Genomic DNA, 27,834 nt, shown 5'->3' with positions numbered 1-27,834 from the left:
GGAGGGATGTCACCTGGGGGGCCCTGGGACTGGGGGGCGGAGATGACCTCAGCCTCGTGGTTCAGCTCAGGAGGGTTGGGGCTGCGGAGGGGCTCAGGAGCGAAGCGGGGGGGCTGGGGGGGCTGGTTGTCGTCCTGGGGGGGGAACTGGGGAGGGAACTGGGGGGAGAACTGGGGAGGGAACTGGGGGGGGAAATGGGGAGAAGGGGGGGTTAGGCTTTCCCGGGGGAGAGTGTGGATACGGATAGCCTTGGGCAGGGTGATGAGGCGGGGGGGTGACCTTGGGGGGGCCTGAGGGGAGTCCTGGGGGGCCCCGTTGATGAGGGTGTGCCCGCGGGGGGGTCCGAAGTCCATCCTGGGGGGCGTGGGGTCCTGGGGCTCCTGGCGAGGGGCGATCATCTCCATGTGGGTTGCGGGGCGGGGCTGGGGGCGGGTCTGGGGCTCGGAGATGGCTGGGGGGGAGGGGGGGTTAGGGGCTGAAGCGTACACACACACACACACACACACACACACACACACACTACATACATACATACATACAATAAACGTACACATAGACTTATAAACACGCACAAACACACATACACCTGTCTGTCATATTGGTTTTCTCTCTCTCTCTCTCTCTCTCTCTCTCTCTCTCTCTCTCTCTCTCTCTCTCTCTCTCTCTCTCTCTCTCTCTCTCTCTCTCTCTACTCACCGTTGAAGGGGAGGAAGGCGGCGGGAATGGGGCGCTGGGGGAAGGGGGGGGAGGAGAGGCTGACGGGGTGGGGTGGGGCGCGGGGGCGGGCCTGGGGGAGGGGCATAGCGCCACGCTGCAGCCCCATGAGGGAGACGGGGCCCTGGTTACTGGGGTCAGGCCTAGGGAGCGAGATGACCCTGGGGGCGAGGCGGACCATGGGCTGGAGGTGTCTGGGGAGCATCCTATCGGAGGGGCCTTCCTGGGGACCCGCCCGGGGGAGGATCACCACGGGGGTCATGCGGGGCTTGGACATGGGGAATGGGAAGGGGACCCTGGGGGAGGAGCGGCCCTGGGGGATGAAGGGCATCGGGCCGCGGACGGAGATGGGCACGAGGCGGGGCTGTGGGCCGGGGCGGGAGGTGAGCATCTTCATAATGGGCGCCAGGAGGGACATCGGGGGGCCCTGGCGGGGGCGGAGGGGCCTGGGGGGGGTGAGCTGGGAGAGGGGGGGCAGGGGGAAGGGTCCGTCGCCGCCCGGCTGTCCGTTGGCGGCGTCCCTGGGGTCGTCATCCGTGTCCCTGCAGGTGACGAAGATGGTCTGGGACACGATGCCCGGAGCCACGGGGATCTGGCGACGCTCTACCTCGCAGTTCACCTCGCGGCCGGCCTGGGGGGGGGAGGGGGGGAGTTAATCAATGAGGAGAACAGAGGCTGAGATGAACACACACACACACACACACACACACACACACACACACACACACAAACAGTCACACAAGCTATATTCAGCATTAACCGTGTAGCAGCGACGGGCCAAATTTGTGGCTTTACCATGTAGCAGCGACGGGCCAAATTTGAGGCTTTACCGTGTAGCAGCGACGGGCCAAATTTGAGGCTTTACCGTGTAGCAACGACGGGCCAAATTTGTGGCTTTACCGTGTAGCAGCGACGGGCCAAATTTGTGGCTTTACCGTGTAGCAACGACAGGCCAAATTTGTGGCTTTACCGTGTAGCAGCGACGGGCCAAATTTGAGGCTTTACCGTGTAGCAGCGACGGGCCAAATTTGTGGCTTTACCGTGTAGCAGCGACGGGCCAAATTTGAGGCTTTACCGTGTAGCAGCGACGGGCCAAATTTGAGGCTTTACCGTGTAGCAGCGACGGGCCAAATTTGTGGCTTTACCGTGTAGCAGCGACGGGCCAAATTTGTGGCTTTACCGTGTAGCAACGACAGGCCAAATTTGTGGCTTTACCGTGTAGCAACGACGGGCCAAATTTGATGCTTTACCGTGTAGCAGCGACGGGCCAAATTTGTGGCTTTACCGTGTAGCAGCGACGGGCCAAATTTGTGGCTTTACCGTGTAGCAGCGACGGGCCAAATTTGTGGCTTTACCGTGTAGCAGACGGGCCAAATTTGTGGCTTTACCGTGTAGCAGCGACGGGCCAAATTTGTGGCTTTACCGTGTAGCAGTGACGGGCCAAATTTGTGGCTTTACCGTGTAGCAGCGACGGGCCAAATTTGTGGCTTTACCGTGTAGCAGCGATGGGCCAAATTTGTGGCTTTACCATGTAGCAGCGACGGGCCAAATTTGTGCCATGATTTAAACCCCCCAAAATAGATGATACATAAACTGATCACAAATGGGTTGATATATATTATGAAATGGTTTGTGTGAGCGATTTTTTCTCATTTTTCTTGCTTAGAGGGACCATTAAGAACCATGGTCCCCGCTGCTACTGGGTTAATTTGAGCTCTCGACATGGGGTACAGTTCTGACCACCTTACTATTGAATGCCTCTCAGAGTGTTGGAATCGGTGCAGAGAAGGACAAAAATGCTTCACGTGTTAAAAAACTTGCCCTATGAGGAAAGACTTATTAGACAATCAAACAGACATCCCTTTGAAACGAGGCATTAGACTATATATATAATTTCCTGTCTTAAAATTCTATGATGGGCGTGAAGAAACAGGGACCCGAAAATGGTAAGGCTGGTTAGGTTAGGTTAGGTTAAGTTAGGTGTCTGTTTGTCTGTCTATCTCACTGCCTGTCTGTCTGTCTATCTCACTGCCTGTCTGTCTATTTAACTATTAATTTAACTATCTATCTATCTATCTATCTATCTGTCTTACCAGGGCGGGGTTGATTATGGGGATTTAAAAACAGGTACTCGAAAATTGGTAAGGCTGGTTAGGTTAGGTTAGGTTAGGTGTCTGTCTGTCTGTCTGTCTATCTCACTGCCTGTCTGTCTATTTAACTATTTATTTAACTATCTATCTATCTATCTATCTATCTATCTGTCTTACCAGGGCGGGGTTGATTATGGGCATTTAAAAACAGGTACTCGAAAATTGGTGAGGCTGGTTAGGTTAAGTTAGGTGTCTGTCTGTCTGTCTATCTATCTCACTGCCTGTCTGTCTATTTAACTATCTATCTATCTATCCGTCTATCTGTCTTACCAGGGCAGGGTTGATTATGGGCATTTAAAAACAGGTACTCGAAAATGTTAAGGCTGGTTAGGTTAGGTTAGGTTAAGTTAGGTGTCTGTCTGTCTGTCTATCTCACTGCCTGTCTGTCTATTTGACTATTCATTTAACTATCTATCTATCTATCTATCTGTCTTACCAGGGCGGGGTTGTTTATGAGCATGAAGAAACAGGAACTCGAAAATGTTAAGGCTGGTTAGGTTAGGTTAGGTTAAGTTAGGTGTCTGTCTGTCTGTCTATCTATCTCTTATCTGCCTGTCTGTCTATTTAACTATCTATCTATCTATCCGTCTATCTGTCTTACCAGGGCTGGGTTGATTATGGGCATGGAAAAACAGGTACTCGAAAATGTTAAGGCTGGTTAGGTTAGGTTAGGTTAAGTTTGGTCTGTTTGTCTGTCTGTCTATCTCACTGCCTGTCTGTCTATTTAACTATCTATCTATCTATCTATCTATCTATCTATCTATCTATCTGTCTTACCAGGGCGGGGTTGATTATGGGCATTTAAAAACAGGTACTCGAAAATGTTAAGGCTGGTTAGGTTAGGTTAGGTTAAGTTAGGTGTCTGTTTGTCTGTCTATCTATCTCACTGCCTGTCTGTCTATCTATCTATCTATCTATCTGTGTGCCTGTCTGTCTATATAACTTTCTATCTATCTATCTATCTATCTATCTGTGTGCTTGTCTGTCTATATAACTTTCAATCTATGTATCTATCTCTCTGCCTGTCTGTCTATTTAACTCTCTATCTATCTATCTGTCTGTGTGTCTATTTAACCTTCTATCAATATATCTATCTATTTATCTCTCTGCCTGTCTGTCTATTTAACTCTCTATCTATCTATCTGTCTGTGTGTCTATTTAACCTTCTATCAATATATCTATCTATTTATCTCTCTGCCTGTCTGTCTATTTAACTAACTATCTATCTAGGCTATCTATCTCTCTGCCTGTCTGTCTATTTAACTTTCTATCTATCTATCTATCTGTCTATCTATGTATCTATCTATCTATGTGTCTCTCTGTGTCTTACCAGGGCGGGATTGTTGCCGAGAATGAGGTCAATAGGAAGACGGATCTTCTTCATGTGTTCCGCTTGGGCTTGGAGGATGTCCTGAAGCGCCTCCTCCTCGTCCTCCTCCTCCCTCCTCAGCTCCTCCTCCAGCTTCTCCTCCTCCTCCTCCACCTCCTTCGCCACCTCCTCCAGGACCGCCTTCAACTGTTGCTCTTCTTCTTCTTGTTTTTTCTGTTGTTTTTCCTGTTGTTGCTGTTGTTTTTCCTGAGAGAGAGAGAGAGAGAGAGAGAGAGAGAGAGAGAGAGAGAGAGAGAGAGGGGGGTGGTTAGGGTTAGATGATGTGTGTGTGTGTGTGTGTGTGTGTGTTCCTCCTTCCTTCCTTCCTTCTTTCCTCCTCTCTTCCTTCCTTCCTTCCTTCCTTCTTTCCTTCCTCCTATTCTCTTTCTTTCTTCTTCTCTTCCCTTCCCTTCCTTCCTTCCTTCCTTCTTTCCTTCCTCCCTTCTCCTCTTCCTTCCCTCCTCTCTCTTCCTTCCTTCCCTCCTTCCTTCTTTCCTTTCCCTTCCCTCCTTCTTTCCTCCTCTCCCTTCCCTCCTTCCTCCCTTCTCTTCCTTCCTTCCATCCTTCCTTCTTTCCTTCCTCCCTCCCTTCCCCTCTTCCTTCCTTCCTTCCTTCCTCCTTCCTTTCTTCTTCTCTTCCTTTTAATTCCTACTTCTCTGTTCTTCCTTTTCTTCCTCCTCCTCCTCTTCTATTTGTCTTCCTCCTCCTCCTCCTCTTCCTTGTCTTCCTTTCTTTCTCCTCCTCCTCCTCCTTCCCTTTCTTCCTCCTTACTCCTTCTTTCCAAATTTCCTCCTCCTCCTTTTCGTCTTCTTCTTCCTCCTCCTCCTCCTTCTCTTATGCTCATCCTCTTCATCTTTCCTCCTCCTCCTCCTCCTCCTCCTCTTCTTCCTCCTTTTCTGCTACATTAGTCCTCTTTCTCCTTCTCCTCCTCCTCCTCTTCTTCCTCCTCCTCCTTCTTTTCCTTCTCCTCCTCCTCCTCCTCCTCCTCCTCTTCTTCCTCCTCCTCCTCCTCCTCCTCCTTCCCTTATGCTTTTCCTCTTCATGTTCCCTCCTCCTCCTCCTCCTCCTCCTCCTCCTCCTCCTCTCACCTTCAGCATCCCTTCATCTCCCAGCACGGTGTCATCCCCAGCATCCAGAGTGTTAACCTTCGCCTCCTCTTCCTTCTCCTTCACCAGCGGCTGGGCGTTGGGGGGCAGGATGGGGTGAAGGAAGCCAGCCTGAAGGAGAGCTGTCCGGCCCTCCTCGGAGTCCTGTAGGATGAGGGAAGGAGGGAAGGAAGAAGGATGGAAAGATTAGGAGGAAGGGAGAAAGAGAGAGAAAGGAGGGAAGGAAGGAAGGAAGGAGGAAGGATTAGAAGGAAGGAAGGAAGGAGGGAAGGAAGGAGGAGGAAGAGAAGGAAGGAGGAGGAAGAGAAGAGAGAGAGAGAGAGAGAGAGAGAGAGAGAGAGAGAGAGAGAGAGAGAGAGAGAGAGAGAGAGAGAGAGAGAGAGAGGAAGGATAGGGAAGGAGGGAGAAAGGGAGGGAAGGAGGAAGGGAGAGAAAAGATGAGAGAAGAGGGAAAGGGAGGAAGGAAAGGAATGAAGGAAGGAAGGAAAAAATAAATAAAATGGAAAAAAAAAGAAAAAAATATTATTACTGTTACTATTATTATTATTATTATTATTATTATTATTATTATTATTATTATCAAACAAATCATACCTATCTCCTCCTCCTCCTCCTCCTCCTCCTCCTCCTCTTCTTCTTCTTCTTCTTTTTCTTCCTCCTCCTCCTCCTCCTTTAACCTCTCTTTGTCCTTCCTCCGCAAAACTTTCACTTCTGATATATCTCTCTCTCTCTCTCTCTCTCTCTCTCTCTCTCTCTCTCTCTCTCTCTCTCTCTCTCTCTCTCTCTCTCTCTCTCTCTCTCTCTCTCTCTCTCTCTCTCTCTCTCACCCCATTCCTCCTAAATATTTGGGTTCGATTACAAAACATTCTCTCTCCCACTCTCTCTCTCTCTCTCTCTCTCTCTCTCTCTCTCTCTCTCTCTCTCTCTCTCTCTCTCTCTCTCTCTCTCTCTCTCTCTCTCTCTCAACATCACACGCCTATTTTTTTCTCTTCTATTATTTCTTTCTTTATTTGATCTTCCTCTTCCTCTTCTTCTTCCTCCTCCTCCTCCTCCTCCTCCTCTTCTTCTTCCTCTTCCTCCTCCTCCTCCTCCTTTTTGTCTTCTTCCAATATGTTCTTTTCCTTCTTTTCCTAGTTTCTTCTTCTTCTTCTTCTTCTTCTTCTTCTTCTTCCTCCTCCTCCTCCTCCTCCTCCTCTTCCACGAAAGCATAAGTGAAAGTTGAAAGTATTGCCAACATCCTCCTCCTCCTCCTCCTCCTCTTCCTCCTCCTCCTCCTCCTTTCTCTTTCTTTTACTCTCTCCTTCCCTTCCCTTCTTTCTTTTCTAGATCCTCCTCCTCCTCCTCCTCCTCCTCTGTCTCCTTCCTTTCTTCTTCTCTTTGTCTCCTTCCTTCTTTATTTACTTTTCCTCCTTCTCCTCTTCTTCCTTCTTTTTCCATCTCCTTCCTTCCTTCTCCTCCTCTTCTTCCTCTCCTCCTCCTCCTCCTTCTCTTCGCCTTCCTTCCGTAGTTACTTTCCCTCCTCCTCCTCTTCCTCCTCCTTTTTTCTTTTTCTCTCTCCTTTCTTCCTTCCCTAGTTAATTTCCCTCCTCCTCCTCCTCCTCCAGTTCTTCCCCTACTCTTCCTCCTCTTCTTCGTCTCCTCCTCCTCCTTTTCCTTCTTTTATTTCTCTCTCCTTCCTTCCTTCCTTCCTTCCCTAGTAAGTTTCTCTCCTCCTCCTCCTCCTCCTCCTCCAGTTCTTCCCCTACTCCTCCGGCCTCCTCTTCTTCCTCTCCTCCTCCTCCTCCTTATTTTTGTCTACTTCCGTCTTTCCTTTTCTCTCCCTTCCTTCTATCTCTATTTCCTTCTCCTCCTCCTTATTCTTCCTCCCTTCATGCCCGTTCATTCTTTTCCCAGTTCCCTCTCCTCCTCCGCCTCCTCCGGCACTCACCAGGGATCGGGGTTCGCAGGAGCATGATCGGGCCTTCAGGTAGTGGGTGGAGAGCACGAAGAAGCCTGTGAGGAGGGCCAGCACCACGGCGGTCACGCAGATCAGGCGGACAATCTGGACCACCTTGCTGTTCTGACGGGCCCCGCGGTACGCCTGGAAAGAGGGGGATAATGAGGTTAGTTTTCTGTTGTTTTTAGCTTAGTTTGCCCTAAAAGAGTTCTCCTGTATGGTTGTAAAGGTTAAGGAGGTGATATTAAGGCTTTATCTACCTGGTGAGTGGATATGAAGGTGACAGAATGAGTAGAAATGGAAAAAAAGGGGGGGTGTATTTGAGGTTATCCGCTTTTAAGTTGTTTTTAGCTTAGTTTGCCCTTAAAGAGTTCTCGTATAAGATTGTAAAGGTTAAGGAGGTGAGGTTAAGGCTTTATCTACCTGGTGAGTGGATATGAAGGTGCTGGAATGCGTAAAAATGAAAAAAAAAAGGGAGTGTGTATTTGAGGTTATCCGCTTTTAAGTTGTTTTTAGCTTAGTTTGCCATTAAAGAGTTCTCGTATATGGTTGTAAAGGTTAAGGAGGTGATATTAAGGCTTTATCTACCTGGTGAGTGGATATGAAGGTGACAGAATGAGTAGAAATGGAAAAAAAGGGGGGGTGTATTTGAGGGTATCCGCTTTTAAGTTGTTTTTAGCTTAGTTTGCCATTAAAGAGTTCTCGTATATGATTGTAAAGGTTAAGGAGGTGACATTAAGGGTTTATCTACCTGGCTGGAGTAGGTAGAAAGACACCTACCGAACGGGCGCAAGCCACTCCCGGTGAGGTATATATGGGAGGTGAGAAGGGAGCTGAAGCCCTCCAAAGACCCTTCCCATGTCCTCACGAACCGTTTCCCTATTGTCTCACCAACACCGGAGAGCAGTTCAGCATGCTCTCTAAAGACAGATCCTCTCTCTATCCACACCACACTACATTCACACAACACTTACACCTTTTCCCAAAATTCAAAATTCAAAATGGCTTACAAAAACTCTGCCTCGGAGTCCCCGCCTGGGAGGGGACCACAAATTCCCCCAGGGAGGATTCCCCTTCTGGCTACCCACTAGAGAGGTGTCTTGATAACTCCTCGAACCTCTTTCTTATCAATTTCTGCAACATTCGCGGTCGTCGTTCTAATTTCTATTCTGTGGGACTGGAACACCATCTCTCCTCCTCTAAACCTCACCTTCTCTTCCTCACCGAGACACAGGTTTCTGAGGCTACTGACAGCAATCTACACTCTGTTCCCTCCTACTATCTCTATCCTATATTTCAATCCAAAGCTGGATGTTGCGTCTAGTAGAAAATAAAGGTTGTTATTTTTTCTTGATTTTAGCTTAATTTGAACTTTAAAAATTATCCCATATGATCGAATAGGTCAGTAGAGGTAAGATTGACGCCTTATCTACCTGCTGAGTGGTTATGAAGGTGATGGACTGAGTGGAAAAGGGAGAAAGTGAGGTTACTAGTTAGATTTTTTGTTGATTTTAATTTAATTTGCCCTTTAAAAATTATCCCACCTGCTCGAAAAGGTAAGTAGAGAGAGCTTAAGGCCTTATCTACCTGCTAAGTGGTTATGAAGGTGCTGGACTGAGTGGAAAAGGGAGAAAGTGAGGTAGTGTGATACTGAATAGATATAAATAGGAGAGAGAGAGAGAGAGAGAGAGAGAGAGAGAGAGAGAGAGAGAGAGAGAGAGAGAGAGAGAGAGAGAGAGAGAGAGAGAAGCTATATTTACTGTTATTGTTATTGTTCCTTTGTTTCCATTATTTACTACTACTGCATCTACTACTACTACTACTACTACTACTACTACTACTACAAGGGTGATGGACAAATTATATAAAAAAAAATAATAAGGAGAAAAGGAAGAGAGAGAAGACGAAGCACAACAACAACAACAACAACAATAACAACAACAATAAGAGGAGGAGGAGGAGGAGGAGGAGGAGGAGGAGGAGGAACAGGATGGGAAATGTCGAAACTTAATAACCTAACCACGTAAGTCTCTCTCTCTCTCTCTCTCTCTCTCTCTCTCTCTCTCTCTCTCTGGTTAGCAAGATTCACACATTATAAGTTGCGAAGGCCATGTGTGTGTGTGTGTGTGTGTGTGTGTGTGTGTGTGTGTGTGTGTGTTTGCTTATCTGTTTGTACAATATCTTAACACACACGGCCTAGTCTCTCTCTCTCTCTCTCTCTCTCTCTCTCTCTCTCTCTCTCTCTCTCTCTCTCTCTCTCTCTCTCGGTAGTGCGGTGTCAAGGGGATATTGTATACACTAAAGAGAGAGAGAGAGTAACAGGATTCACAAGGTCTCTTAAGTCTCGTTTTCTTGCTTCGAAGCTTCTCGAACACGACTCTCTCTCTCTCTCTCTCTCTCTCTCTCTCTCTCTCTCTCTCTCTCTCTCTCTCTCTCTCTCTCTCTCTTGCAGACTCCTTATGTTCTTATTTTCTCTCTCTCTCTCTCTCTCTCTCTCTCTCTCTCTCTCTCTCTCTCTCTCTCTCTCTCTCTCTCTCTCTCTCTCGTGGACTCCTTACCTTACGTTCTCTCTCTCTCTCTCTCTCTCTCTCTCTCTCTCTCTCTCTCTCTCTCTAATTGCCAATATAATTAACGACTTCCATCTATTGTCATTTTTGCACATCCGCTGTTATTTTTTCCTATAGATTCTCTCTCTCTCTCTCTCTCTCTCTCTCTCTCTCTCTCTCTCTCTCTCTCTCTCTCTCTCTCTCTCTCTCTTCGCTTGCATACCATAAACGGAGAGAAAAACAACAACTCAGAACTTTCACTTTCTTTTTTTCTCTCTCTCTATATTTCAAGGCTGCCGGGGTCACTGAGAGAGAGAGAGAGAGAGAGAGAGAGAGAGAGAGAGAGAGAGCAGTTAAGACGCACAGAAAGAGAATGTGAAATGCGAACAAAGAAAAGTTGAATTAAAAGGCAAATAAGACTGAACAGAAAAAAATATTGAATTGAAGAGAAATTAAAAAAAAAAATTTATTAATGTCAAAAACGTTGAAAAAAAGAGAAAAAGGGAATGTTTATCTGAAAATTTTAAAAGAGAAAAGAAAATATTATAAAAAAAACTTGAACTAAAGAGAAAAAAAATGTTAATGTGAAAAACGAATTAAAAAGAAAATGTTGTGAAAAAAATGTTGAACTAAAGAGAATTAACAGAATATTAATGTGAAAAACGAATCAAAAAGAGAATGTGAAAAAAATGTTGAAATACAGGAAAAAAAAATATTAATGTGAAAAACGAATCAAAAAGAAAATGTTATGAAAAAAATGTTGAACTAAAGAGAATTAACAGAATATTAATGTGAAAAACGATTTAAAAAGAAAATGTTATAAAAAAAATGTTGAACGAAAGAGAATTAACAGAATATTAATGTGAAAAACGATTTAAAAAGAAAATGTTATAAAAAAAATGTTGAACGAAAGAGAATTAACAGAATATTAATGTGAAAAACGATTTAAAAAGAGAATGTTATGAAAAAAATGTTGAACGAAAGAGAATTAACAGAATATTAATGTGAAAAACGAATCAAAAAGAAAATGTTATGAAAAAAATGTTAAAATAGAGAAAAAAAAATATTAATGTGAAAAACGAATCAAAAAGAGAATGTGAAAAAAATGTTAAAATAAAGAGAAAAAAAAATATTAATGTGAAAAACGAATCAAAAAGAGAATGTGAAAAAAATGTTGAAATACAGGAAAAAAAAATATTAATGTGAAAAACGAACCAAAAAGAGAATGTGAAAAAAATGTTGAAATACAGGAAAAAAAAAATATTAATGTGAAAAACGAACCAAAAAGAGAATGTGAAAAAAATGTTGAAATACAGGAAAAAAAAATATTAATGTGAAAAACGAACCAAAAAGAGAATGTGAAAAAATGTTGAATTAAAGAGAAAAGTGAGCAAGTTTAATGTGAAAAATGGTGACTCGAGGAAGAACGAGAATTAACAAGGAAAAACGAGAATTAACGAGGAAGAACGAGAATTAACGAGGAAAAAACGAGAATTAATAAGGAAAAACGAGAATTGACGAGGAAAAAACGAGAATTAACGAGGAAAAAACGAGAATTAACGAGGAAGAACGAGAATTAACGAGGAAAAAACGAGAATTAATAAGGAAAAACGAGAATTGACGAGGAAAAAACGAGAATTAACGAGGAAAAAACGAGAATTAACGAGGAAGAACGAGAATTAACGAGGAAAAAACGAGAACTACCGAGGAAGAGAATATTTAATGTGAAAAACGATTCAAGACAAAAAAGTATGTAATGTTTAATAAGAAAACTGAATTAGATAAAAAAAAGAGATTTCGTTTTTCCTCGTTAATTCTAGTTCTTCCTCATTAATTCTCGTTTTTCCTTGTTAATTCTCGTTTTTCCTCGTTAATTCTCGTTCTTCCTCGTTAATTCTCGTTTTTTCCTCGTTAATTCTCGTTTTTCCTTGTTAATTCTCGTTCTTCCTCGTTAATTCTCGTTTTTTCCTCGTTAATTCTCGTTTTTCCTTGTTAATTCTCGTTCTTCCTCGTTAATTCTCGTTTTTCCTCGTTAATTCTCGTTTTTCCTCGTTAATTCTCGTTTTTCCTCGTTAATTCTCGTTTTTCCTCGTTAATTCTAGTTCTTCCTCGGTAATTCTCGTTTTTCCTCGTTAATTCTAGTTCTTCCTCGTTAATTCTCGTTTTTCCTCGTTAATTCTCGTTTTTCCTCGTTAATTCTCGTTTTTCCTCGTTAATTCTCGTTTTTCCTCGTTAATTCTAGTTCTTCCTCGGTAATTCTCGTTTTTCCTCGTTAATTCTCGTTTTTCCTCGTTAATTCTCGTTCTTCCTCGTTAATTCTCGTTTTTCCTTGTTAATTCTCGTTCTTCCTCGTTAATTCTCGTTTTTTCCTCGTTAATTCTCGTTTTTCCTTGTTAATTCTCGTTTTTCCTCGTTAATTCTCGTTTTTCCTCGTTAATTCTAGTTCTTCCTCGGTAATTCTCGTTCTTCCTCGTTAATTCTAGTTCTTCCTCGGTAATTCTCGTTCTTCCTCGTTAATTCTCGTTTTTCCTTGTTAATTCTTTCTTCCTCGTTAATTCTCGTTTTTCCTTGTTAATTCTTTCTTCCTCGTTAATTCTCGTTTTTCCTTGTTAATTCTTTCTTCCTCGTTAATTTTCGTTTTTTCCTCGGCAAAAAAAAGAAAAAAAAAAAACGCAACTCACCGCTCCCACATCAGACAAAAGTAGAGAGTGACCAAAAGAGAGTGCGTTAGGCAAAGTTGTGGGCGCGCGGCCTCGGTGTTTGTCTCCGTCACACACCCCGCCACAGACTCAAGGAACAAGGTGTGACGCATATGTTTCAATGTGTGTTAGGCAGAGTTTGAGGCATAGAAGGGTACCAGGTCACCTCTCCTCCCGAAATTGACCTCTCTTTCGGCCACTCCTCTTGAATCTTGTAGGAGCAGTGAGCAGCGGGCTTTTTTTTGTTTTGTTTTACAGTTTCCTTATTGGGGGGGACTTGAACTGTTTCCTCTACTGTAGAAAATATAAAAAAATAGTTTAAAGATGCGCGTGACCTCAATGCTCACCTCCGTCACAGCACCCAGACTCAACGGTGTATATATTTGTGTTCTTTTTATAATTAAGAAAACAGCTCAAGGGGAATAATAAGGTAATGATGAGGAAATAAAACCTACTAATTACTGCCCCTATAAAGCGTTCAGAAGACTGGCCAAAAGAGAGGTCAATTTCGTGTGTGTGTGTGTGTGTGTGTGTGTGTGTGTGTGTGTGTGTGTGTGTGTGTATGTTCGTACGTGTTTAAAAGATATTCCGTTGTGTAAATCGTTGTTTTTTATTTGTCTAAAGTTTACATAACAGTTTGTGACGCAATAGAAACTTGACCGCAATATATGAGTGAAAATAAGAAGGAAAGATTGTGTGGTTCAATTTTGTGTCAGAGAAACTGTGTTGTGTAAGAATTAGAGAGTTTCCTTGGGTCTAATCCTGTGTAAGAGTTTATGTCTTAAGTTTATATTTCAGGTTTATGCACGTGACAAGAAAAATAACATACACTGAAATAAATAAATAAAAATAAAGAAAAAAAGAAAAATGATTACGTGTTTTAATGTGTCAGAAATTGAGTTGTTAAGGTATTGGAAAGTTAAAGTTTATGTAGGAGTTTGTGACGAGAAAAGTGCAGTTTAGGAAGAAAAGAAAGAAAGTTAGAAAAAAAGAAAGAAAAGAAGATTGTGACGAAAAAAGTGCAGTTTAGAAAGAAAAGAAAGAAAGTTAGAAAAAAAGAAAGAAAAGAAGATTGTGACGAAAAAAGTGCAGTTTAGAAAGAAAAGAAAGACAGAAAGAAAAGAAGATTGTAACGAAAAAACACAATGCAATAAAGAATGAAAAGAAAGAAGGAAGGAAAACAAGATTAGTACATGTTTTAATTTTGTTTCAGAAATTGAGTTGTTGAGGTATTTGTAATTTAAAGTTTATATGAGAGTTTGTGACGAGAAAAGACAATGCAGTAGGCCTATAAAAAGAAAGAAAGAAAGAAAGAAAACAAGATCAATATATGGTTAAAGTTTATATAGGAGTTTGTGACGAGAAAACACAATGCAGTAGGCCTATAAAAAGAAAGAATGAAGGAAAACAAGATTAAGACATGTTTAAATTGTGTCATAAGTCGTGTTGTGTAAGAATATAATTTTCCTCGAGTTTTAAGATTGTGAAGAAAATAAATCACCCACCGTAATTATAAGTAAACAAACACATAAAACAAAATGTCGTGTTAACGTGTCAGAATCTGTGTTGTGTAAAAATATGAAGCTTGTTAAGGAAGCAAAACAACATTCACTGCTGCAAGGTAAGATGCTTTCAAGTAACAGAAATGATGACTTGCAAAATTTCGTCTATTTATTATTTTTACGGTTTTTTTTGTTTATGTAAGAGTTTGTGAGGAAGAAAGTGAGCTTCGAAAATAATTAAAAAAGATAAGCTAACGTGTTTTAAGATGCCAGAAATTACGATATGCAAAATTTGGTCTGTTATTTAATATTTTACGAGTTTTTTTTGTTTATGTAAGAGTTTGTGAGGAAAAAAGTGAGCTTCGAAAATAATTAAAAAAGATAAGCTAACGTGTTTTAAGATGCCAGAAATTACGATATGCAAAATTTGGTCTGTTATTTAATATTTTTACGAGTTTTTTTGTTTATGTAAGAGTTTGTGAGGAAGAAAGTGAGCTTGGAAAATAATTAAAAAAGATAAGCTAACGTGTTTTAAGATGCCAGAAATTACGATATGCAAAATTTGGTCTGTTATTTAATATTTTTACGAGTTTTTTTGTTTATGTAAGAGTTTGTGAGGAAGAAAGTGAGCTTGGAAAATAATTAAAAAGATAAGCTAACGTGTTTTAAGATGCCAGAAATTACGATATGCAAAATTTCGTGTTATTTAATATTTTTAAGAGTTTTTTTGTTTATGTAAGAGTTTGTGAGGAAGAAAGTGAGCTTCGAAAATAATTAAAAAAAGATAAGCTAACGTGTTTTAAGATGCCAGAAATTACGATATGCAAAATTTCGTGTTATTTAATATTTTTACGAGTTTTTTTGTTTATGTAAGAGTTTGTGAGGAAGAAAGTGAGCTTCGAAAATAATTAAAAAAGATAAGCTAACGTGTTTTAAGATGCCAGAAACTACGATATGCAAAATTTCGTGTTATTTATTATTTTACGAGTTTTATTTTTGTTTTTTTGTTTATGTAAGAGTTTGTGAGGAAGAAAGTGAGCTTCGAAAATAATTAAAAAGATAAGCTAACATGTTTTAAGATGCCAGAAACTACGATATACAAAATTTGGTCTATCATTTATTATTTTTACAAGAGTTTTTTTGTTTATGTAAAATTTTGTGACGAAAAAAACAGTTTCGAAAATAATTAAAAAGACAAGATAACGTGTTTTAAGATGCCAGAATCTACGATGTGCAAAATTGGTCTGTCATTTATTATTATTTATATCATTGATTGATTAGTTATTATGGCATGTTCCTCTCTTCTCCTGTGTTGTATACCTGGAGCAATAAAATATCAGTCAGTCAATTATTATGAGTTTTTTTGTCTATGTAAGATTTGGTGACGAAAAATCAAAGAAAAAGCAAAATTACAAGTTCACTGAGTTTTAAGAAGTCAGGCAAATTTTCGTCCGTATTTATTATTGTTAAGAGGTTTTGTGTTTATGTAAGAATTTGTGACGAAAAAAAAGAAGAAAAAAATCGAATCCACTTCAATATATAAATAAAACAAGATTACACGAGTTTTAAGAAGGCAGAAATAATGACATGCAAATTTTCGTCCGTATTTATTATTGTTAAGAGGTTTTGTGTTTATGTAAGAATTTGTGACGAAAAAAAAAATTGAATCCACTTCAATAAATAAATAAAACAAGATTACGCGAGTTTTAAGAAGGCAGAAATAATGACATGCAAATTTTCGTCCGTATTTATTATTATCATTAATTTTTTTGTGTATATGTAAGAGTTTATGACGAAAAAAACAAAGCTTCGAAGCCACGTCAGCATAGCAACAACGAATGCACGAGGCAGTGTTCGGGAGCGGCCTGGCCCCAACTTCGCTCCCCTTCACTTTCACCCACCCACAAACAACCCCTTCACCCCCTCCCCCCTTAACGACAGGCCTAAGTGGAGAAAATGCCGCAATCACCAAGACAGCAGTGAGCATGTGGCCGGCCTGGTGAAACTGCTCAGGCTTTTTTAATATTAACAAAAACCGAAGTCGGAGTCGCTGGTCGGGTTGAGTGAGTGGCGCATGCAATTGTTCGTATGAGTGCTTATGGCGGGGAGACAAAGGGTGATATCTCCTGTGTTTTCCTACGTATGCCGTGATTGGCGGGATGAGGGATGAGCGGAAAGAGGGAGGGAAAGCCCCGCATCAAGGAGGAAAGGAGGAAATGGAGAGAAGAGGGAGAAACAGCGCATTAACCAAGCCGAAGTTATGGCCAGGTGAAGGGAAACGGAGAGGGTGCGTTCCAGCTGACACACTTTCTCTACGTTGAACTTCTTCCTCCCGTTCACTTTTCCCTCCCTTCCTCCTCCCCTACCTTCTCTCCCTACCTCCCTACCTTCTCTCCCTCCCTTCTGAGAATCTCTTCCCCACTAAATTACAGCCCAGCATCTCTTACTAATGGCGAGAGAGAGAGAGAGAGAGTGTGTGTGTGTGTGTGAGTGTGTGTCATTAGTGTGCGTGTGCGTGTGTGTGTGTGTGTACCCAGGATGTATAACTAAGTAACCATGTGTATATCCGTGTGTGTGTGTGTGTGTGTGTGTGTGTGTGTGTACCAGCTGACCTCCATGACCTGTTACTTACACGGCACTTTCACACACACACACACACACACACACACACACACACAAACACACACATTGTTACACGGACAATAGAAAAAGTCTCATCGTTATCGTTATTGTTATTGTTGTTGTTGTTGTCCTCTGGCACGGAAGCCGCCATCTTGTTCACATTCATTAGTAATTATTTTTTTTATTTACTACGTTTTTCTTCTTTATCATTCTCGTTTATTCGTAGAGAAACAAACAGATAAACAAGCAAAATTCATTATAATCTTCACATACAAAAATCAACCATATTCTTTATTTTTTCGTTGTTTTTTTCTCGCATTCGTAAACCAATGAAAAAAAATGTAGAAAAAAAAATCAAACTGTCTTATTTTTTTCTGATTTTCTCTTCTTTAGCGAATTTACGAGACCAATTATTTTCTTTCTTACAAATTGAATGTTTCTTTCTTTATCTTCATTTTTATTCTTTCTACTTAAACTTTACACTGATATTTTTGTTGTTGTTGTTGTTTCTGTTATTTCCTCTTTCGTAGTTTTCCTCCTCCATTTCATTTCCTTTACCTTGTTTTCTTTTTTTTTTTTTTTCCTTCTCTAAAATTTTGTCATTAACTTATTTTTCTTCATTTTTCTAACTAAATAAACTAAATGTCTATCTTAGTGTTGTATTTCTCTCCTTCTAACTATATTCCTACCTAAATTACTCTCTCAATATCTATTTATCTATCTATCTATCTATCTATCTTGTATTTCTTTCCTAACTATTTATTTCTTGTAACTATATATTTCTCCTAACAATATATTTCTCCTAAGTATATATCTAACTTCATTACTGATAATCTCTCTACATCTATCTATCTATCTATCTTGAATCTCTCCACTTTTTACAAATATTCAGTAACTTTTAACTAATTCACAAAAGCTCAAACTCCTTATTTTCTTTGTTTATCTTTTCTTATCTTTTCTATCTCGTTAATTGTCTATATATTCTTTCTCCATGCTATCTATCTTGAAACTCTCTACTTTTTACAAATATTCAATAACTTTTAACTAATTCACAAAAGCTCAAACTCCTTATTTTCTTTGTTTATCTTTTCTTATCTTTTCTATCTCGTTAATTGTCTATATATTCTTTCTCCATGCTATCTATCTTGAATCTCTCCACTTTTTACGAATATTCAGTAACTTTTAATTAATTCACTAAAGCTCAAACTCCTTATTTTCTTTGTTTATCTTTTCTTATCTTTTCTATCTCGTTAATTGTCTATGTATTCTTTCTCCATGCTATCTATTTTCAATCTCTCCACTTTTTACGAATATTCAGTAAATTTTAACTAATTCACAAAAGCTCAAACTTTTTTTTTCTTTGTTTATCTTTTCTTATCTTTTCTATCTTTTTAATTGTCTATATATTCTTTCTCCATGCTATCTATTTTCAATCTCTCCACTTTTTACGAATATTCAGTAACTTTTAACTAATTCACAAAAGCTCAAACTCTTTTTTTTCTTTGTTTCTCTTTTCTTATCTTTTCTATCTCGTTAATTGTCTATATATTCTTTCTCCATGCTATCTATTTTCAATCTCTCCACTTTTTACGAATATTCAGTAACTTTTAACTAATTCACAAAAGCTCAAACTCCTTATTTTCTTTGTTTATCTTTTCTTATCTTTTCTATCTCGTTAATTGTCTATATATTCTTTCTCCATGCTATCTATTTTCAATCTCTCCGCTTTTTACGAATATTCAGAAACTTTTAATTAATTCACTAAAGCTCAAATTCCTTTTTTTCTTTGTTTATCTTTTCTTATCTTTTCTATCTCGTTAATTGTCTCTATATTATTTCTCCATCCTTCTCTTTTTTTATACGAATATGCGATGATTTTTGTTCTAATTCATTATCTCATTTTCTTCATCATCATTTTTCTCCTTCGTTTCTCTACCTCATTTTCTTCATCATCATTTTTCTCCGTATCTCTATCTCATTTTCTTCATCATCATGTTTCTCCTTCGTTTCTCAATCTCATTTTCTTCATCATCATTTTTCTCCTTCGTTTCTCAATCTCATTTTCTTCATCATCATTTTTCTCCTTCGTTTCTCAATCTCATTTTCTTCATCATCATTTTTCTCCTTCGTTTCTCTATCTCATTTTCTTCATCATCATTTTTCACCTTCGTTTCTCTATCTCATTTTCTTCATCATCATTTTTCTCCGTTTCTCAATCTCATTTTCTTCATTATCATTTTTCTCCTTCGTTTCTCTATCTCATTTTCTTCATCATCATTTTTCTCCGTTTCTCAATCTCATTTTCTTCATCATCATTTTTCTCCTCCGTTTCTCAATCTCATTTTCTTCTTCATCATTTTTCTCCTTCGTTTCTCAATCTCATTTTCTTCATCATCATTTTTCTCCTTCGTTTCTCTATCTCATTTTCTTCATCATCATTTTTCACCTTCGTTTCTCTATCTCATTTTCTTCATCATCATTTTTCTCCTTCGTTTCTCAATCTCATTTTCTTCATCATCATTTTTCTCCTTCGTTTCTCTATCTCATTTTCTTCATCATCATTTTCCTCCTTCGTTTCTCTATCTCATTTTCTTCATTATCATTTTTCTCCTTCGTTTCTCTATCTCATTTTTCTCCTTCGTTTCTCTATCTCATTCTTCTCCTTCGTTTCTCTATCTCATTTCTCATCTCATTTTCTTCATCATTTTCTTGCATCTTTCTCCTTTTAAGAATTTACAACCATGGTCGATATTCCAAGACCCAATCCGGCTTCCACATCAACCATTTTCAAAGGCCAAAGAGGAGATTAACCGGGTTATAATGAGTGTGTTTTTAGGTTCATGGTACAGAGGAAAGGTCAAACTACCACCAGGGTCATAAAACTACCCCTGGAAATGCCCACAAACTCCTAAGAAAGCCTTGTCAAATGGGTGATCTTGGCAGAGGAAGTGTTTCAGAATATAACACTGTATTTCCAAAAGCCGAAGGGGAGATTAACCGGGTTATAATGAGTGTGTTTTTAGGTTCATGGTACAGAGGAAAGGTCAGACTACCACCAGGGTCATAAAAGTACCCCTGGAAATGTCAACAAACTCCTAAGTAAGCCTTGTCAAATAGGTGATCTTGGCAGAGGAAGTGTTTCAGAATATAACATTGTATTTCCAAAAGTCAAAGAGGAGATTAACCGGGTTGTAATGAGTGTGTTCTTAGGTTCATGGTACAGAGGAAAGGTCAGACTACCACCAGGGTCATAAAACTACCCCTGGAAATGCCCACAATCTCCTAAGAAAGCCTTGTCAAATAGGTGATCTTGGGAGAGGAAGTGTTTCAGAATATAACATTGTATTTCCAGAGGCCAAAGAGGAGATTAACCGGGTTATAATGAGTGTATCTTTAGGTTCATGGTACAGAGGAAAGGTCAAACTACCACCAGGGTCATAAAACTACCCCTGGAAATGCCCACAAACTCCTAAGAAAGCCTTGTCAAATGGGTGATCTTGGGAGAGGAAGTGTTTCAGAATATGACACTATTTCTAACTTAACTGACTCTCTCTCTCTCTCTCTCTCTCTCTCTCTCTCTCTCTCTCTCTCTCTCTCTCTCTCTCCTCCACATTCTTTTTTTTCCCTTTTTTTCATATATTCCTGATTTCGTTTTTGTTTTCCATGTTTTTTTTGCGCTAATCTCTTTTTTTTCTTCCTTCTAAAAATAGTTCCCTTATTTTCCCCATTTACAAGTCTACGATAAGTTACTCCAATCTGATTAACTATATTTCTCTATCTCATTATTTTCTTTCTCTTTTCTTATCTTTATTTTACTTGTCTTCATCATTCCTGAGTTTATTTTTCTAGTGGTTTTATTTTCTTGGTCTTAGGGACGCAGCGTTAAAGCTTAAGTTTGGGAGTATGTGACTTCTTCCTCCTCCTCCTCTTCTTCCTCTTCCTCTTCCTTCTTCCTCTTTTTCTCCTCTTTTTCTATGTTAGCGACGGATATGTGACTCTTCTTCCTCTTCTTCCTCTACCTCTTCCTTCCTCTTTTTCTCCTCTTTTTCTGTTAGCGAGGGATATGTGACTTCTTCCTCCTCCTCTTCTTCCTCTTCCTAATTCTCTACCTCCTCCTTCTTCCTCTTTTTCTCCTCTTTTTCTATGTTAGCGACGGATGTGACTCTTCTTCCTCCTCTTCTTCCTCTTCCTAATTCTCTTCCTCCTCCTTCTTCCTCTTTTTCTCCTCCTTCTCTCTCGTCTTTTCGTTCTTTAAAAAATTGCTTTCCCTCCTCCTCCTCCTCCTCCTCCTCCTCTTCCTCCTCTTCCTTGCTCTGTTTCTTCCTCTCTCTCAACTATATCTTTATTTTTATATATTTACAATTTAATTTATTAGTTTGATCCTCTCTCTCTCTCTCTCTCTCTCTCTCTCTCTCTCTCTCTCTCTCTCTCTCTCTCTAAAGTTGCATGTTAGACAGGATGATTGGCAATACTGTATGACCTCAATTCACAGTTGGCAACACTTTTTTCCGTTATGTATGTATGTATGTATGTATGTGTGTGTGTGTGTGTGTGTGTGTGTGTGTGTGTGTATGTATGTATGATGGAGAAACGTGACATACATTGATACACATACATGGATCTCTCTCTCTCTCTCTCTCTCTCTCTCTCTCTCTCTCTCTCTCTCTCTCTCTGGTAACTGTGTCTGTTCCTCCACTTAAACACACACACACACACACACACACACACACACACACACACAAAGGTAGTCAGGCAGGTACACACACACACACACACACACACACACACACACACACAAATGTAGTCAGACAGGTACGTACACACACACACACACACACACACACACACACACACACACACACACACACAGTCATGCAGTCTTATTCTTTTTTTTCCTTCCTGTTAACCTGAGTCATGGTGTGAGAGAGAGAGAGAGAGAGAGAGAGGTGGGAAGTTGATTAGACTGTTTCCCCTCCTCCTCCTCCTCCTCCTCCTCCTCCTCCTCCTCCTCTTCCTCCTCCTCTTCCTCCTCCTTCACACGAACATGAGTTACAACATTACTTCAGTTCTTTTTTTTTCCCTCCCTGTCATTTCCTCTTCGTTTTTTTTTCCTCCTTCATTTTATTTCCTTTGTTATTTTTTTCTTTATTTTTTTTCCTCCGTCAAATTTTTGTACATTAACTTTTTTTCTTGTTTTTTCCTTCACATTATTTTTTTCATTCCATTTTTTTTCTTCATTTTTTATTACTGATTTTGTTTTTTGTTTTCCTTCTGTTGTTTTTTGTGCTATTTTTTCTTCTTTCTTTCTACAAATATTTTCTTTCTTCATTTTTTTCTTTTTCTTCTTTTTCCTCGTCAAATATTTCCTTTCATTTTCTTCCTTTCTTTTCTTCATATCCAGTTTTTTCCTTCTTCAAATAATTACTTTTTCTTCATATTGAATTAAAATATTTATTGTTGATTTTTTTTCTTTTTCTTTTTCTTCCTCGCTAAATATTTCTTCATTTTTTTCTTTCCTTTTTCTTCCTCGCTAAATATTTCTTCATTTTTTTCTTTCCCTTTTCTTCCTCGCTAAATATTTCTTCATTTTTTCTTTCCTTTTTCTTCCTCGCTAAATATTTCTTCATTTTTTTCTTCCCTTTTTCTTCCTCGCTAAATATTTCTTCATTTTTCTTTTCCTTTTTCTTCCTCGCTAAATATTTCTTCATTTTTTTCTTCCCTTTTTCTTCCTCGCTAAATATTTCTTCATTTTTTCCTTTCCTTTTTCTTCCTCGCTAAACATTTCTTCATTTTTTCTTCCTCGCTAAATATTTCTTCATTTTTTCCTTCCTTTTTCTTCCTCGCTAAATATTTCTTCATTTTTTCTTCCCTTTTTCTTCCTCGCTAAATATTTCTTCATTTTTTCTTCCCTTTTTCTTCCTCGCAAAATATTTCTTCATATTTTCTTCCCTTTTTCTTCCTCGCTAAATATTTCTTCATTTTTTCTTCCCTTTTTCTTCCTCGCTAAATATTTCTTCATTTTTTCTTTCCTTTTTCTTCCTCATCAAATATTCCCTTTAATTTTCTTCCTTTCCTTTCTTCATATCCAGTTTTCAAGCTTTTTATTTTCTTCCTTCTTCAATTATTTCCCCTTTTTCTTCTTTTCCCTCGTCAAATATTTCTCTTCATTTTCTTCCTTTTCTTTCTACATATCCAGTTTTTATGCCCTTTATTTTCTTCCTTCTTCAACTAGTTCCCTTTTTCTTCATTTTTTCTTTGTCTTCTTTTTCCTCGTCAAATACTTCTCTTACTTTCTTTCTCTCTTTCCCTTCTTCTTCATCTTTTCCCTCAGTCATCTTCTTCTCTTTCTTCATGATAATCTAGCAAATTCATGTGATACGATATTTTTCTTTTCGTTCATTATCTTAACTTTATTTTGTCTTATTTTTATTTTCTGTCTTTTCCTCATTGTAACCGGAAGACTTGAATATGATGATGATGATGATGATGATGGTGGTGGTGGTGGTGGTGAGGAGAACAGAAGATGAAGAAGAAGAAGAAGAAGAAGATGATGATGAAGAAGATGAAGGAGAAAAAGAAGAAGAAGAAGAAGAAGAAGAAGAAGAAGAAGAAGAAGAAGAAGATGAAAAAGCTGAAGGAGTAGAAGAAAAAGAAGAAGAAGAAGAAGAAGACGAAGAAGAAGAGGAAGACGAGGAAAAAGAAGAAAACGAGAAAGAAGAAGAAGAAGGAGAAGAAGGTGATGATGAAAAAGATGAAAAAAAGTAGAAAGAAGAGGAAAGAGAGAAAAATAAGAAAAAGATGATCAACAACAACAACAACAATAATAATAATAAATAAATAAATAAATAAGTCTGCAAACCCCCTTTCTAATACCAACAAATTATAAAACTTAACAAAAACACAATTATCAAGAAAAAAAATAATTATACAAAAAAACACAAAGAAGAAACAAATTACACCACGAATTATTAACTACACCTCTCTTAACAAAACCACAAGAAATAAAAAAGAAAAAAAGAAAGCAAAACGACCCATAAAAATAAATAAAACCATAAATCAGAACAAAAAACTTTCACGTGAGAGAAAGTTTACAATGACGAGATGAAGCGAGGGAAGAAAGTTGAGGCGAGGAGCGGCGTGCATTGTTTTGTGATCCCGTGCGGAAGAGGCAAACACGCCCTCGGTCTTGGTCTGGGCTCGGTAGTTCAAGACACTTTCGATTCTCTCGTCAGCTATATTTAAAGGTCAAAGAGGGGGTCAGTCGGGTTCTAATGAGTGTTTCTTTAGGTTCATGGTACAGAAGAAAGGTCAAACTACCACCAAGGTCATGAAACTACACCTGGAAGACGAAATACAAACTTTGGTCTTGAGTTAAGTACACAGAGAAATCTTCATCTCTCTATAAGTTGCTCAATTCTATTTGCTTTCGTAGTATTTTTTTCATTTATTTATTTATTTTATTTTTTTGGCTTAATCTGTTCCCTCTACTATAAAACAAATCATCATCGTTTATTATTACTACTGTTTTGTGATCCCGTACGAAAGAGAGAAACAAACACAGAGATTCACCCATTGTATCGTATCTTCAGCGTTATAACAATACTCAATACTTATTTGCAACCCCGTACGAAAGAGAGAAACAAACACAGAGATTCACCCATTGTATCGTATCTTCAGCGTTATAACAATACTCAATACCGTTTTGTGACCCCGTACGGAAGAAGCAAATACACCCTTGGTCTTGGTCTGAGTCTCGGAGCACGCGGAAAGCACACAAAGAAATCTTCAATCATTGCTTCGTATGTTCCGCCTTGTAACCATCAATGAGGAAGGCGATTGCTCTCTCATAACGTCTTAAAAGGTTACGATTTGACATTTTCTCACACAATGTCGTACGAAATACTGCAATAAGGAAGTAAAATAAATTGAGATGTTAGTTTTTCTTGGTTTCTCTCATTATCTTCATTTTCTCTTTTCCACATTAATAAAAAACTTAAAGAATGAGGATGAGAAGAAGAAGGAAGAAGAGGAATTAAACAAAAAGAGGAAGAGGAAGAAGAGAGAGGAAAGGAGAGGAAGAGGAGGAAGTAGAAGTAGATACATATCTTCATTTTCTCTTTTCCACATTAATAAAAAACTTAAAGAATGAGGATGAGAAGAAGAAGGAAGAAGAGGAATTAAACAAAAAGAGGAAGAGGAAGAAGAGAGAGGAAAGGAGAGGAAGAGGAGGAAGTAGAAGTAGATACATAAAGAAAAGACAAAAAAGTAGACTAAGTAAAATGAAAATAAATAAATAAATAGTTTCTTCCATAGCCCGATATGATAAGACACTTTTGCTTCTCATATCAGCTATTTCTTAAGGTCAAAAATGGGATCAATCAGGTTCTAATAAGTGTTTTTTTAGGTTCATGGTACAGAGGAAGGGTCACACTACCACCAGGGTCCTAAATGTACTTCTGGAAATGCCCCAAACTCCAATGAAAGCCTTGTCAAATATGTGAACTTGGCCGACGAAATGTTTTGAAATACGACCCAAGCTCCATTCTCTCTTTCCCACATTATTACAGAACTTGATTTGACATTTGCTCAGATATTGATTGACAGTTTATTGTTCCAGTTATATATCGATGGAGGATAGTGTCGCAGGAAATACTGCAATAAGGAAGTAAAATAAATTGAGATGTTAGTTTTTCTTCGTTTCTTTCATAATTGTCTTCATCTTCTCTTTTCCACATCAATATAGAACCTGATTTGATATTTCCTGACGCAGAATTGTAGGAAAGAACATTGGTAGTTTCTTTTTTCTTCCATTATCTCCATTTTCTCTTCCACATTAATATAGAACTTGATTTGATATTTCCTGACGCAGAATTGTAGGAAAGAACGTTGTTAGTTTCTTCGTTTTTTTTCATACTTAACTTCATCTTCTCTTTTCCACATTAATATAGAACTTGATTTGACATTTCCTGACGCAGAATTGTAGGAAAGAACATTGGTAGTTTCTTGTTTTTTTTTCATACTTAACTTCATTTTCTCTTTTCCACATTAATATAGAACTTGATTTGACATTTCCTGACGCAGAATTGTAGGAAAGAACGTTGTTAGTTTCTTCGTTTTTTATTATTATTATCTTCATTTTCTCTTTTCCACATCAATATAGAACTTGATTTGACATTTCTTCACGCAATAACAGACGAAATAACGCTTCTTCCAGTATCATTTCTCTTTTCCACGTTAATAAAGAACTTGATTTGGCATTTCCTGACGAAGAATTGTAGGAGAGAAAGCCTTGACTCTGCTTCTGTACCGTGGACCTAGAAAAACACTCATTACAACCCGATGAATCTCTTTTTAGGTCTTTGGAAACAGTTGATAAGAGGCGGAGGAATTTGAGAGTACCGACTAATGATTCTCGAGGTAGTGTGACCCTTCTTCTGTACCGTGAACCTAGAAAACACACTCAATAGAACCCCATCTCCTCTGCGTCCTTTGAAATTTGTTAATATAAGAAGCGGAAGAATCTGACAGTACCGACTAATGATTCTCGAGGTAGTGTGACCCTTCTTCTGCACCGTGAACCTAGAAAACACACTCAATAAAACCCGATCAATTTCCTTCGTGGCCTCAGGAAATGAAAATGAAATGTGTGACCCTTCTTCTGTACCGTGAACTTAAAAAAACACTCAATAGAACCCGATCAATTTCCTTCGTGGCCTCAGGAAATGAAAATGAAATGCGTGACCCTTCCGTACCGTGAACTTAAAAAAACACTCAATAGAACCCGATCAATTTCCTTCGTGGCCTAAGGAAATGAAAATGAAATGTCTGACCCTTCTTCTGTACCGTGAACCTAGAAAACGCACTCAATAAAACCCGATCAATCTCCGTGGCCTCAGGAAATTAAAATGAAATGTCTGACCCTTCTTCTGTACCGTGAACCTTGAAAAACACTCCTTAATCCAATCAATTTCCTTCGTGGCCTAAGGAAATTAAAATGAAATGTCTGACCCTTCCGTACCGTGGATCAATCTCCTTCGTGGAAATGAAATGTGTGACCCTTCTTCTGTACCGTGAACCTTGAAAAACACTCAATAAAACCCGATCAATCTCCTTCGTGGCTTCAGGAAATGAAAATGAAATGTGTGACCCTTCTTCTGTACCGTGAAACTTAAAAAAACACTCAATAAAACCCGATCAATTTCCTTCGTGGCCTCAGGAAATGAAAATGAAATGTGTGACCCTTCCGTACCGTGAACCTAGAAAACACACTCAGTAAAACCCGATCAATCTCCGTGGCCTCAGGAAATGAAAATGAAATGTCTGACCCTTCCGTACCGTGAACTTAAAAAAACACTCAATAGAACCTGATCAATCTCCTTCGTGGCCTAAGGAAATTAAAATGAAATGTCTGACCCTTCTTCTGTACCGTGAACCTTGAAAACACACTCAGTAAAACCCGATCAATCTCCGTGGCCTCAGGAAATTAAAATGAAATGTCTGACCCTTCCGTACCGTGAACTTAAAAAAACACTCAATAGAACCCGATCAATCTCCTTCATGGCCTAAGGGAAATGAAAATGAAATGAAGATGAAACGAAGATATGGCTGACGTGAGGGCTGGCGGCAGATTGTAACGATACCGCTCTTTATACATTCTTAAGCATATCATCGTGTGTGCAAAAAAAAGAACAAAAACACATCGTCATGAAGATCTCAAGTCTGCAGGATTAACAATAAACGGAAGAATGAAAGGAGGAAGTGTGGAAGGAGGTGAAATGTGTGTGTGTGTGTGTGTGTGTGTGTGTGTGTGTGAGGGGTGAACGACCGGTAACATTCACGTTTCTGTCGCGTTTTATGACGAAAGAAAGATTTCCAGTCTCTCTCTCTCTCTCTCTCTCTCTCTCTCTCTCTCTCTCTCTCTCTTTGAACTCGAGGCTTCCCAAATTAATTCAATACAAGTTTCCCTTATTTTATGTGTATTTCGTATATTTCTTTTTCATACAAATTTAAATTATTTGATGTGTATTTTTGTATATATTTTTTTTTATACAAATTTACTTTATTTTGTGTGTAGCCTATTTTGTATATATATATTTTCATTAAAATTTACGTTATTTTATTGTTATAGTTTGTTTATTTATCTTTATTAAGAAGCAAAAAGAGAAAAAAAGGGGAAAAGAAGAAAAGGAA

The 27,834-nt window shown here is 39.0% G+C and overlaps 1 protein-coding gene across 1 annotated transcript in view; it reads right to left on the bottom strand.

Annotated features, from left to right (window-relative positions):
- Positions 1-5: 5 nt before the first annotated feature.
- Positions 6-27,834, bottom strand: part of LOC126984333 (uncharacterized) — a gene marked incomplete at its 3' end in the record, with an annotated part of 35,234 nt that continues 7,405 nt past the window's right edge. Inside the window, exons 2-6 of the mRNA XM_050837944.1 lie at positions 7,267-7,419; positions 5,322-5,483; positions 4,195-4,440; positions 697-1,345; positions 6-451 (exon numbers count right to left, since the gene is read on the bottom strand). Coding sequence (XP_050693901.1) covers positions 6-451; positions 697-1,345; positions 4,195-4,440; positions 5,322-5,483; positions 7,267-7,419 — 1,656 coding nt within the window. The remainder of the gene's footprint in view (positions 452-696; positions 1,346-4,194; positions 4,441-5,321; positions 5,484-7,266; positions 7,420-27,834) is intronic.

This window comes from Eriocheir sinensis, chromosome 57, assembly GCF_024679095.1.
Source record: "Eriocheir sinensis breed Jianghai 21 chromosome 57, ASM2467909v1, whole genome shotgun sequence".
Taxonomy (NCBI): Eukaryota; Metazoa; Arthropoda; class Malacostraca; order Decapoda; family Varunidae; genus Eriocheir; species Eriocheir sinensis.
Note: the sequence above shows the minus strand (reverse complement) of the source record. Positions and strands in the feature narration are given on the sequence as shown.